Source organism: Podarcis cretensis (genome assembly GCF_951804945.1).
Source record: "Podarcis cretensis genome assembly, chromosome: 8".
Classification (NCBI taxonomy): Eukaryota; Metazoa; Chordata; class Lepidosauria; order Squamata; family Lacertidae; genus Podarcis; species Podarcis cretensis.
The window spans coordinates 18,234,297-18,248,205 of NC_137177.1; the positions used below are offsets into that span (position 1 = coordinate 18,234,297).

At 47.6% G+C, this 13,909-nt stretch overlaps 1 protein-coding gene across 1 annotated transcript in view; it reads left to right on the plus strand.

The window, feature by feature from the left end:
* The window catches only part of IGLON5 (IgLON family member 5), a gene marked incomplete at its 5' end in the record, with an annotated part of 131,356 nt that extends 118,243 nt beyond the window's left edge, over positions 1–13,113 (plus strand). Inside the window, 4 exon segments of the mRNA XM_079986171.1 lie at positions 1,176–1,307; positions 5,192–5,312; positions 9,974–10,128; positions 11,687–13,113. Coding sequence (XP_079842297.1) covers positions 1,176–1,307; positions 5,192–5,312; positions 9,974–10,128; positions 11,687–11,787 — 509 coding nt within the window. The 3' untranslated portion in view covers positions 11,788–13,113.
* Between the last annotated feature and the right edge of the window lie 796 nt (positions 13,114–13,909).

The window sequence follows — 13,909 nt, forward strand, 5'->3', positions numbered from 1 at the left end:
GTTCAAATCCTTGCAATGGGGTGAGCTCCCATTGCTCTGTCCCAGCTCCTTCCAACCCAGCAGTTTGAAAGCACGTCAAAGTGCAAGTAGATAAATAGGTACCGCTGCAGTGGGAAGGTAATCGGCGTTTCCGTGCACTCTGGCTTCTGTCACAGTGTTCTGTTGTGCCAGAAGCAGTTTAATCATGCTGGACACATGACCTGGAAAGCTGTCTGTGGGCAAACGCCAGCTGCCTCAACCTGAAAGCAAAATCAGTGCCACAGACCCCATAGTTGCCTTTGACTGGACTTAACCATCCAGGGGTCCTTTACCACTGCCTCACCTATATTGTGGCCTGATGATGATGATGATGATAATTTATTTGTACCCTGCCCATCTGGCTGAGTTTCCCCAGCCACTCTGGGCAGTTCCCAATTGAGTGTTAAAAACAATACAGCATTAAATATTAAAAACTTCCCTAAACAGGGCTGTCTTCAGATGTCTTTTAAAGATAAGATAATGGCTTATTTCCTTCACATCTGAAGGGAGGGCGTTCCACCGGGCGGGCACCACTACCGAGAAGGCCCTCTGTCTGGTTCCCTGTAACCTCACTTCTCGCAATGAGGGAACTGCCAGAAGGCCCTCGGAGCTGGACCTTGGTGTCCGGGCTGAACGATGGGGGTGGAGACGCTCCTTCAGTTATACAGGACCAAGGCCGTTTAGGGCTTTAAAGGTCAGCACCAACACTTTGAATGTCAGAATGGTCTTGCTGCTCGCCACTGGAGCCTGCTGTAGTCCCAGTTGGGGTTGGGTTGTGGGGTGCTGGTGTCAGACGGGTGCACGCTGGTGGGAACTCTGAAGGTCCCCTCCTTCCTGGTGCCAGCCTTGCTACGAGAACAGGGGTGGTTGGAGCTCATCCATTTATCAAGCCCCCGGGAGAGAGGCCGTCCCTAGTTGCTGGGATGTGTTTGGCTTGGTAGGTCGCAGGTTGTGCAAGCTTGTCCCCCCCCTTCTAACCCACAACCCCCTGTGCTGTTGTCACAGCCCCGGTGCGAGGCAGCCCCTGCGTATCCGAGGTGTGGATAACAGTGTTGCTGTCATATGTGTTTTCTTGTGTGTAAGTCTGTGTTTGTGTCTGTCTCCCTACTGCTGGCCCTGACCCCCTCCCCGCCACCCCCCTCCTCCCTCCCCAACAGATGGGTTCACCAGTGAGGGGGAGTACCTGGAAATCACGGAAATCAACAGGCAGCAGGCTGGGGAGTACGAGTGCATCACAGTGAACGGAGTCTCAACACCTGATAGCAAGCGGGTCCTCATCACTGTCAACTGTAAGTGGTCCTCATATTTGCCTCATATTTGTTCTGTCCCCTTCAGCCAGATCAAAGGTTGCAATGTCTGGGGCCTGGAGCTTCAGCTATAAAGTTAGGGATGGACGGATCTGTCTATTTCAGTTTTCTAAGTCCCCTCCCCCCACTCTTATCATAACATTGAGTTGCAAGGGACCCTGAGGGACATCTAATCCAACCCCCCGCAATTTAGACATCTCAACACGCAGTCCCACATCCAATTTGAAACCGTACCAGACTCTGCTTAGTTTTACAAAGATGTTATCAGGTTTTATTGCTGTTTAAATGTAATCATCTACATTTTTGCAGTAATTTGTGGTTTTGTTTCTTTAAAACCCTCACGAACATTCGTCAGAATGTTTAATACAGATTTCTAATGCATAACTTTTCATGTACATTTTTTCCCTTCATATACATTTTTTACAAAGTGATTTCCCCCAACATAATATGTTTTTTGCATATTATTTCCACAATTATATGCATTTATATGCACGCTTTAGTCTTGTGCATACATGCTGTGCATACACTTGGTTGGAGTAATTTTGCAATGGAGCATATGGGGAGTTTGATGGGGAGGGTTCCCCCTTTACTCTTGTGCATCTTGTTTAGTTGGAGAACTGCATCACAAAATTCGGACAAGTGTGAATTTCAAAGGCTTGCTGTGTTTTGGTTTGAGAAGTGGGTCTTAGGTGACTTCTCAGTGAAATGCAAACAGAACTGAATTTCTCCTCCAACCCTAGCTGAGACCCAGCCCTTAACTGGGAATAGGAATGCAGGAATGACTCCAAAGGTGAGCGTGGAGCTGCAAGTGTTTTCACTGCCTCCCACTTCCCCATCTTCTCCCCAGCTTTCAATCACAGGGTATTAACATCTTGTGTACCATGGGACTGACCTTTGCTCCCTTAATAATGGTCTTTTCTACTCCTCCCCTGGCTAAACTACACATTACCTATGAGATTATTGACTGGATCTCTTGTAAGAGATCCTGGCTGGATCTACACTGATCTGTAAAAACGCTATTAAAGGCTATTTTTAATAATGTCCTATTGCTCTCAATGCAATTTCCCAATGGCAATGGATCACTGCTTGCAGCGCACATTTTAATAACGTCTTTATAACGCTTTAAATGATGTGTACAGATGAGCCCCCTGATCCATATACAGTGGTGCCTCGCAAGACGAAATTAATTCGTTCCGCAAGTTTTTTCTTCTTGCGAGTTTTTCGTCTTGCGAAGCACAGTTTCCCATAGGAATGCATTGAAAATCAATCAATGCGTTCCTATGGAAACCGCCTTCAGACCAGGTCCGGGGACAGTCTGTCCCCCGACCTCTTCTGAAGGCGGGGGGGGGGGACAAGGGCTTTTCTTCCCCCCGCCAGCCTTCAGAAGGCTGTTCTGAAGGCTGGCGGTGGGAAGAAAAGCCCTTCTCCCCACCTCCCGCCCCACAAGCACCGGGGACAGGAGGGCTTCGCTGCCGACCCCCAGCATTTAAAAAGCCCCCGGGACAGCGGAGGTCTTCTGAAGGCAGGCGGGGGGCGAAAGTCTTTGCTCCCGATGGCCAGCATTTTAAAAGCGGTCCCCGGAGATTCCCCTATGGGCTTTCTTCTTGCGAAGCAAGCCCATAGGGAAATTCGTCTTGCGGAACGACTCAAAAACGGAAAACTCTTTCGTCTTGCGAGTTTTTCGTTTTGCGAGGCGTTTGTCTTGCGAGGCACCACTGTAGATATAATTCAACTGCTGGGGTTCCAAATTAGAAGTGGCCCTGGGAGAGGGATGCTTAACTCTTTCCCACCCTATCTTGTCCCTAATATAAATCACCTCCAAGTTTCTGTTAGCCCTGAACTGGGAAGGGGATGGAGGAGTTTAAGTATCATCCTCTTCTTTCTGAGACATCACTGGCCAATTCTCACAACCTATTTGGCAACATGGGTGTTCAGAGCTGGTTTACACACATGGCGGAATGAAGTAATAAGGAGTTGTGAGTTGTTAGGCTGGGCTATAGCACTTCAGGCTGCTGGCAGGGAGGCCCGTTTTTAAACAGTGGGGGGAAAGATGGCCTTTAAGATGTGCAGAGCCCAGATTCTCAAAGGCTTTATAAATATTGACCAGGCTCTTGGATCGATGGCTTGAAAGGCTAAAGAAAGTTGGGGCAAGTTCTGGGGCACTGGAGCCATAGGCTTAGGATCACCACTTCTTCTCTCTCTCTCTCTCAGCAGAGGCCTTTATGATACTAGGTGAAAAGGCACATATTATGCAGTTGGCATTGTCCCCTTCCCTTCCCTTAAATCTGTGATAGTGAGAGGAGCAGCAAAAGGGCATGAAGAGGAGAGGGTTTTTTCCCCCTCCCTCCCTCCTATCACTCCCTTGCACAGGCAAACATTGTGCCATGGTGTAGGGGTTTATGGGAGATGTGGTTCTTCCAAATACATCTTCTTTTGGAGGATAATAATAATAATAATAATAATAATAATAATAATAATAATAAATTATTTATACCCCACCCTCCCCAGCCAAGACCAGGCTCAGGGCAGCTAACACCAAATATAAAAACAATTGATTGAAATACAGCTTTAAAAAACAAAATTAAAATACAATATTAAAACATTAAAATGCAACCTCATTTCAGTAGAAACTCAATCAAAAACTTTTTGGGGGATAAAAACATCAAGTCTTCACCAAGGCTGGTCCTACATGGGCCAGAAAAAAAGCCAGGGAAGTCCCCAAATAAGAGTTCCAACACAGAAGGAGAAAGGAAAAAAGAAAGGGAATCAAATTAATTCCAAGCCAAAGGCCAGGCAGAACAACTCTGTCTTACAGGCCCTGCGGAAAGAAATCAGATCCAGATGCCAGGGGAAGGTCTGTCGTTCTGTGGTAGAGCATCAGCTTTGCCTACGGAAGGTTCCAGATTCAATCCCTGGCATCTCTGGGTAAGAAAGCCTGGAGACCTTCTGTCAGTGTTGGCAGTGCTAAGCCATGTGGACAAATGATCTGACTCAGTATAAGGCAACTTCCTATAATGTTATGATAGGGGAGCAGGGAATTCTTCTCTGACTCAGATTTTTATGCAAGTCAGAGAAGAACTTTTGGAACTTGTACAGCTTTACGCTCCACTGTTGTGTTTCCCCCAAGTCCATACCATACATTTACAGCGATATGACCCCACTTTCAACGGCATGGCTTCCCCCAGAGGATTCTGGGAATTGTACTTTGTTAAGAGTGCTGAGGGTTGTTAGGAGGCCTCTGTTCTCCTCACAGAGCCACAATTCCAAGAGTGCTTCAACAATCGATCTCTGTTCACAGGGAACTCTGGGCATTGCAGCTCTGGGAGGGGAACAGGGCCTTCTTAAGAACCTTCCCCCTTAACAAACTAAAAGGTAAAGGTAAAGGTACCCCTGCCCGTACGGGCCAGTCTTGACAGACTCTGGGGTTGTGCGCCCATCTCACTTAAGAGGCCAGGGGCCAGCGCTGTCCGGAGACACTTCCGGGTCACGTGGCCAGCGTGACATCGCTGCTCTGGCGAGCCAGAGCCGCACACGGAAACGCCATTTACCTTCCCGCTGGTAAGCGGTCCCTATTTATCTACTTGCACCCGGAGGTGCTTTCGCACTGCTAGGTTGGCAGGCGCTGGGACCGAGCAGCGGGAGCGCACCCCGCCGCAGGGATTCGAACTGCCGACCTTTCGATCGGCAAGCCCTAGGCGCTGAGGCTTTAACCCACAGCGCCACCTGCAAACTACAGTTCCCAGAATTCTTTGGGGAAGCATCTCTACCAGAGGTTGGCAACTGGCGACCATCTGTTGAGGAACAGCTAAGACACTGCATATCATGACTAATACATGCCTTTCACATCAACTGTTGTCTCTTCCCAGACCCTCCAACCATCACAGATGTAAAGGACTCACGTATCCCGATGGGAAAGAATGCACTTCTGCGCTGTGAGGCCATGGCTGTGCCACCTGCAGAATTCCAGTGGTTCAAAGACGACAAACAGTAAGTCATTCTTCTGCCCATTTCTTGGCCATGGCCAGAGATCCATAACATTGATATTCCTCCAATACGTTTGGGAGGGGGAATCGCAGCTTAGCGGCTTTGTAACAGGGAGATCCTAGGCTCAGTCACTAACATCTCCAAGTTGAAAGGATCAGCTAGCAGGGAAGGGGGGAAACCACTGCCTCAGACCAGGCAGAGCTCCTGCTAGGGGTCCAAATAGCCTGACCTGGCATAAGCAGCTTTCTGCGTTCCTTAAGGTCCTGTTGACACAAGCCATTTCTTCTCCCCAGGGCAAAATTGGTGTGGTGTACCCACGTGGTGGAATGTGGTAATAATGTGGACCGAACTACTGCAGGTGTAGGGGATGTGCGTTTGAATGCTCCTCCATGTACAATGACAAAAGGCCCTTTAAAATACTTGGAGTAAAAAAGACCTAGGTACAGTGGGGAGAAAGGTTCTAACTTTGGCCTGCTCCCTTTATATGCTAGTTTTCTACTTGCAGGGATGTTTCCCCCCACTTTTTGGCAGCATTAAAACATGACGCCCCCCTCCTGCCATCTGAAGTGGTACAGTCCATTCTGTAAACTCAGTATTGGTTGTGCTGCAGGCACAGCCCAAGCCATTGTGAGTGGGGAGGTGGGGAGGGAATTCTCAGTAACCTTCGGTACCTTGCAGTTCCCTGGATTCTCTCTGGGAACCAGTATCTTGCAAGATAAGACCGGGATAGGCTTGCATCAGAGGTGCATCCCAATTCTCCAATCAGGGCTGGCTGCTGAGCTTCTTGATCTTGTTTCCATCTGGCAAGACAGTCGTTACTCTCCAGCAGCCTTTCTCAAACTCGGGTCCCCAGATGTCGTTGGACTACAACTCCCATCACCCCTAGCTACCAGGACCAGCAGTAAGGACCCAAGTATGAGAAAGTCTGCTCTGTAGTCGTCTTTTTCTTTGCCCTCCTCCAAACTCTCCTGTTTAAGCAAATAAATAAAAAGGAAAAGGCATTACAGGACTGGCACTCAAAAGTCAGTGTGGCAGCACAGGCAATGATTGCAGAAGGTCCCAAATTTAATCTCAGCAAAAATGATCAAGGTGGCAGGTGATGGTGATGACCCTTCTCTGCCTGAGATCCTGGGGAGACGTGGCCAATCAGAGCTCTGAGATAGGCAGGCGGATCACCTGACCTAGTAGAAGGCAGCTTCTCTTCCCCCCTCCCACCATGTAACTTTGCTGTGCGTCTCATTAGTTAGACAGCACCGCATGCTTTAACCTTCCAAATGGCAATCTTATTAAACAAACCCACGGCGCGTACTCATGGTCGCTTAACGCAGATTAATTTGTAACTCTCCAAGCAGAACACGGCCCATCAGTCACATACAGTCCCCCGTCCCCCGGGGGGCTTGATAAACCGTGTGGTGTGGTTGCCTGCCTGGGATTGGGGGGGGGGGAGAGGAGAGCTGTTGTCAAGTCCCCTCGCAGACCCTGGCATGTGATGAGCGGGTTGTGTTCACCTGGTATAGGTGGGAAATGGCAATTTGTATAGGTCTGTAGCAGGCGTGGCCAATGCTGTACAGCCCACGTGGTGGTGCTGTTCTGCAAAAACTCTCATCACCCTTGACCATTGGTATGAGGGAGAGATTTGATTTAGTTCACGTTTGATTTAGTTCACGTTTAAAGGGGAACCCAAAATATCGAAATTCACGCTTTCCCGAATTTTGCAATGCAGTTCTGCAGTCAAGCGATGGGAACAAAGGTTGGGGGCATGTGCTCATTTTGCACAGGGGTTCCGTTCCTGGGGAACCTGTGTAGGCAGAGTGCGCACAACCCCATTCCACCCTGTTCTGCCTCTGTTCCACCCTCATCTGAGCTTTGGGAAGGAGGTGCGGGGGCTCTGGCTGGTCCTAGAGCCCTCTCACCTCCTCCTAAATATGGGAAAGTGCTAACTAGGTTCTGGGAAGGAGGAGGAGGGCACTAGGACACTGTCAGAGTTCTCATGCCTCCTTCCCAAAGCCCAGAGCCTCCCTTACCAGTCTTTGAGATAGCATCCCATCCCCCCCACCAGCTCAGCACCCAGTGCATGAGCACCACTTGCACAGCTTTAAATTTGCCCCTGGATTTTGCTCTTTTCCATGTTTGCATTCATTTGTCAACTTGGTAGGAAGGTGTAAGTGCTGTGGGGAGAAAAAGGCTCCTGAAGGAAGAGGCGGAGGGGGGAGGGGGAATTTCTGCGCTTAGCTGAACAGCTGAGGCCTCTCTTTCGGGAGCCGAGTTCTGGTTCTGCAGGGATTGACACCTGACAAGATGATTTGCAATTATCTCCCGAACAGCCTCCCAGTTGTTTCCCTCCAGTGTTCCCACGCTAGCTTGGTGATAACAGTTCATGGTTCAAACCTCTTGCGTCTCAGGGGGGCTGTTTGTGGTTAGAACTGCTCAGCGAAAAGAAACCATGACTTTTTATCTTACTTTATTAGGAAACAATGACAGAGCTGTGGGCGCACTGAACATCAGACGCAAAAAGTCAGGGCGGAGGGTAGGAGGAAGCCACCCACGAACACAAGAATATATATATATATATATATATATATATATATATATATATATACCCAGTGATTTGATAGCTGTCAGTAGAAGCAATGTGGAGTTTATACAAGAAAATTGTTAGAAGCCATAAAATTATGACGTTCTGGTTGATGAACAAGCAACTGGGGTTTAATATGAGCTGGGAGTAAGGGCCAAATAGCATATTCCATGTCCAGATTCTCCCAATATTTTTGTTTTTACTTACAAAGCAGTGATAGAGGGCTCTAAATTTGATCAGAGTGGTAGCATCAGAGGGGAAGGTGGAGTTTAACCTGAAAGGCTGCCACACTGGTGAAGGCAAAGGATTGTCCTCTGTTGCCCCCAAAGGGCAGGGTATTTGTTTGGTTGAACATTAAGAGAAACCTCATGACTCAGCTTAATAATAGAACCCCATTTCCTATAGGGGTGGTGGTTTCTCTGTGAGTAGTGGTGGGACAGCCATTTGTAAAGAATGCTCATTTTCGATAAGGCTATCAATGGCTACCACCAGGTTGGTCAGAGGTGATAATGTTTCTAGAAGCCACAGGATGTGTGAGGGTTCTTGAGCTCGGGTCTTGCTTGTGGGTTTCCCATAGGCATCTAGTTGGCCACTGCAAAGACCGGACACTTCACTAGATGGGTCATTGGCCTGATGTGCCGGACTCTTCTCATGTTTTTATTATTGCTCTGGAACTCACACAACAAGCAGGAGATTGGACTAGATGGCGTAGATTTGGGGCGTAGTGAGATGAATCACATAGATCTTCGTGGAAGCTGAACTGTAGGGGAACGGAAGCGGCACTGATTGAGAGAAACCAAGGAAGGGCAGAAATTGTCTCCTTTTCCCATCCCTTCTTGTAACCAGTTGAGCCAATAACCAGCACACTGCAGACCAAATAAAACTCCTGCTCTTTCTGGCTGCTCAGGAGTGCAAAAACAGGGATGGCGGTCAAGCAAGGGGAGGGGGGGAAGATAATAACATGGTTGCTGGGCTGCATTCAGTTTGGTGAGTCACGGGTTTTGCAGCTGTTCAAACCAAGCCAGGCTAGATGGCTTCATAGATTTAAAACTCGGGGGTGAGAGGAGAGAAAATAGCCTGGATAATAGGAGAGTCTGTATGTGGAATACTTTGCCTGGTAGGAGGGCTGGCGTGAGATATACCATCCTTGCTGCCACATTTAATAAAGAAGAAGCTTCCCTCTCAGGAGTGGCAAGCAACAATACGCATGTGTGCATGTGCATTCACACACACACACACACACACACACACACACACCACTGTATCAGAGAAAAGGAGGCAGGTGAATCCAGATCTACTGCCGCTGTGGGGGTTGTGGTCCAACAGATGATGGATCGCCTGTCTGACAGGCCAGAGCAGAGAGAAACAGCCACTGGGACTGTGGGAAGGTGGTATAGATAGGTGTGGAAACTGCAAAGGGAGCCCTTGGACTGCATTGGCCAATTCAGCCTCCTGTAGCTTTTGATTTCTGGGGGTGCCTTTGAAGCACTCCTTGTCCAAATGCCTCCCGGGATTCGAAGGCTTCCAAAACACCAAGCATTGTTTCCAGAGCACCTCCAAGGATGCATGAGCAAGCTGCCCCTTTGCGATTTCTTGACTTGGTTCAGACTGATACCTATGTGCAGTTTGCCAGAAAAGTGTCCCCTTTTGCATCTCCCCTGCCCACTTCCTCTGTCCCTGCTCCTCTTCTCCTCGCAAGTTACCAGCGGCGATCCAAAGTGTTTGCGCCATGGTGCAGGGAAAAGGATCTAGCAACGCAAATGCGCAAGAGGGTAAAGACCCCCTTTTTGTGCACTGGGATTTTGACCACGCACAGACGTGCCAGGGCACGTGAGCAGCTTCGAAGGGTTGCAGTGGTGGGAGGTGCAAACTAATAAACAAGGGCCATCACTGGAAACTTATATCTCTTTAACAAAGGGCTAACTCTCATGCAAAGAAGCCAGGAAATAAAATGCTGATCGTGGGCAAATCAGGGACAGGGCATGAGATCAGTTGCAAGCTGGTATTTTCTATAATTCCCCATATTCTCAGAGCACAATGCTTTAACAATGTTACCCGCCCATGCTCTCCTCCCACTCCCTTTTCCTAGCAGAGTAATTGGCGGCGTGGATGGACTGCAGATCCAGAACGAGCGCACTCGTTCCATGCTGCTCTTCAGCAACGTCACCGCTCGTCATTATGGGAACTACACCTGCCTGGCTTCCAACAACTTAGGCTCCTTCAATGTCAGCTTACGGCTTATCAGTGAGTCTCTCTTCTCCTCTTCCTGCTACCACCTCCCCCATCCCTGATGGAGGTTGTGTCTTGACTGGGCCCACTATGAAGGGCCCTTCTCCTCCCAATGGCAGGTTTGCCTGCCACCACTTGCACCCTCAGTTTGGCTCCTAGAGCCACTGGACTGGCTGGACGTATGAGAAGTAGTGTGGGTGCGAGAGAAATTTGATCCACTTTGCATTGGAAGGTGAAAACTAGAACTTCCCAGAACAATGTTCAGCCCGCTTACAAAGTACACCCATCTCTGAATTTTGCAACGCAGCTCTCCAAGCAAGTAAGGTGTACAAAACTGCAAGCACCAGTAATGTGTGCATTTAAAAAACATGCATTGGTTAATGACAATAGTATAAACAAAAGGCATAATATTAGGGGAAATTGCTTTGTAAACATGTTACGGTAATCAGACAAAATTGCAAAAAAAATGTGTTTATTAGGAGAAAGGTGTGAGGGAGAAATGCACACTATAATGGTGGTGAATTTTTAATAATAATAATAATAATAATAATAATAATAATAATAATAATAATATTTTATTATTTGTACCCGCTCATCTGACTGGGTTGCCCCAACCACCTTGGGTGACTTCCAACAAATATAAAAGCACAATAAAACATCAAACATTAACAGCTTCCCCTTCAGATGACTTCTAAAAGTCAAATAGTTGTCTATTTCCTTGACATGTGATGGGAGGGCGTTTCACAGGGAGGAAGCCACTACTGAGAAGGCCCTCTACCTGCTTCACTGTAACGTCACTTAGCTTTGCAGTGAGGGAACTACCAGAAGGCCCTCAGAGCTGTACCAAACAGTGGGAGTGGAGACGCTCCTTCAGGTATACAGGGCCAAAGCTGTTTAGGGCTTTAAAGGACAGCACCAACACTTGAATTGTGCTCAGAAAAGTACTGGGAGCCAATGTAGATCCTTTAGGACCAGAGTTATATGATCCCGGTGGCTGCTCCTGGTCATCAGTCTAGCTGCCGCATTCTGGATTAGTTGTAGTTTCTGAGTTACCTTCAAAGGTAGCCAAAAATATATATACAGTGGTGCCTCGCAAGACGAAATTAATCCATTCCGTGAGGATCTTCGTATAGCGGTTTTTTCGTCTTGCGAAGCAAGCCCATTGACAGTTTAGCGGATTAGCGCTATTAGCGGTTTAGCGGCTTTTAGCGGATCAGCTGATAAGCGGCTTAGCGGCTTAGGAAAAGGGGGGGAAAGGGGGGAAACCCGCAGGAACTTGCAAGACATTTTCGTCTTGTGAAGCAAGCCCATAGGGAAATTCGTTTTGCGAAGCGCCTCCAAAACGGAAAACCCTTTCGTCTAGCGGGTTTTCCGTCTTGCGAAGTGTTCGTCTTGCGGGGCACCACTGTATTTGGAAAGTGATGTACAATTGTGGAGAACGGAACTTCAAAGACTGGAAAAACTGAGACACTGAGGGAACTCAAAATTGACACATTTGCCTAATCCTAGTAGAGAGGTTCAATTTTATTTCTAACACTCCGGTTAAAACAAACCCTTCTTCTCCTCCTCTTAGGACCAGGTTCTCTGGACAACATGGCAGCCTCCAGCATGGAATCTCCCCTCTTCCTGGGCCTGCTGTCATCCGCCTTTGTGACTCTGCTGTTTAAGGTTTAGGGCGGCTGGGGAATTGAAGCAGAAACACGGAAGGAAACAGGTGAAAGGGAATGAATCCAAGAGAGGGAGAGAAAGAGAGAGAGGGGGAGGCATCTCTACTTTCTGGAAAAGATGAAGAGAGAGAGAGAAATGAAATTTATCAAGAACCCCATCACTGTGAGGGATAGAAGAAAACAAAACGAAACGGAAAAAAAATATATGCATTTGTTTCTACAGCCATTTATCTTCACACTCCATCTCAGACACTCCCAGTTGAACTTGTTATTTAACACAACCGAAAAGACACAGGGCTCTATAGGGTTGACTGCAGACATTGCTCACCCCACCCCTCACCTCTGCGACTTAAATGGAACAGCAACATTTTCTTTCGTGGGCTGACGGGACCTTTCGTCCTTCGAATGCACAGACCCCGGAATACTGATTTCACAAAGGGTTTTGTTCTTTCTGTTATTTTAACCTCCTTTTTTCCCTTTTGGTTCCTTCTTTCGCTGTTGTTTGGGAGCAAGGATTTCAGCAGCTGCCAACATTTAGGAGCTTCCCTTTTAATTATTATGATTTACAAGCTGGGCTGAGAACCTCCATAGGCGGTGGAACTCCTTCTGCCCCCTTCCAGATTCATTCAGACAGATTTGCAGGCCATTTGTTATTATTCTTTGCGGCCTGGGGCCAGGAAAACTATCAGCAATATTTGGAAGGCTGCTGAGCTCAGCCTAGGCAGGAAGGAGGTCTCCTTTGGGGCATTGCGAGAGAGGCTGACATCATATAAATGCACTCCGCCAACGCTGTCTGAGGACCAGCACTGAGAACCGAACCTGCAGCCCTTAGACATGACGGCATGCCAGAGTCTTTGGAAGAACTGTTAAAGGTCATAGAGCCAAGTCTGCTAAGTTTTTTGAGGCATGGAATTTCCACCCTTTAAAAAGCAGGGGTAAGAATGACCTTCTCCTGACAATGTTGATTGCCAGGTAACGTTATGTGGCCTAAAGAGAGAATCCAGGAAGAGGGAATGGCTGGTTTAATTCTTTGTTTGGCCCAGGAATTATCCTGCTTTTGACAGTGATTGGGTTGGGTTTTTGTTTTTCATTCATTGGGGGTGGGGTGTATATTTCCGCTGGAAAAATCATTGCTTGGAACATCTGCCAGCTCTCTAAAATCAATGGTGTTCTTTTTCTGTACTTTTCACAAAATCTTTTCTCGGCAATTTCCTTGAGCTAAGGACTCCCATCCCCCCCTCTACCTTTACACACACACATACACATATGCACAAACCCACACCAATATCTCTCCTCTGTATCTTTGTTGAACAAAAGCACCGTGGCACTTGAATTCTTCCTTATTTATGTCTTTATTCTATTTCCCTTCCTCTTTTCTTCTTTGCTCTTCCTAGTTCTCGAGTCATTATTGCTGATTGTATCTCGGGACCCCCCAGCCCTGACTTCAAAGGCTCCCTTTCAGACGGAATTATAATCAGGGTTTTGTGTATTCAGCACTTCTGCACATGCACCACACACACACACACACACACACACAAAAAGTCCAACGTTTGGGATAGAATTCAGCATTCAGATATGTCATAAAAAATAAAAAATAAAAGTTTCTAGTCCTTTTGTAAAGATAAGCTCAAGAATGTGTGGAAAATACCAGCGGGTATCTTTGTGGATGTGATGAGGCATAGCTAATCATAGATCCAGAAATGCAAGCAGCCTGGTAGAGTGGAGATTATTCATCTTTCCGCAGCCTGTTTATTAAAAGTCTCAGTAAAGGCAGTGATGCAGATAGGTACAGTCGAACCTTGGAAGATGAACAGCTTAGTTCCCGAACATTTTGGCTTCCAAACATTCTGCTTTGCAAACTATTTTGGAAAGCTCAATGTCCGACGGGGCTTCCGCAGCTTCTGATCGGCTGCAGAAGCTTCCTGCAGCCCATCAGAAGCCGCGCTTTGGTTTTTGAACGTTTTGGAAGTTGAATGGACTTCCAGAACCGATTCTGTTCAACTTCCAAGGTATGACTGTACTTTGGACTTTGAGGTCCTCTCTTTAGGTAGCAGTGTCTATCGCTTCACTTGCTTCACATTGCAATCTGCTGGCCCTGCTGTGACTGGGACTCCCTCCCGCTCATTCTG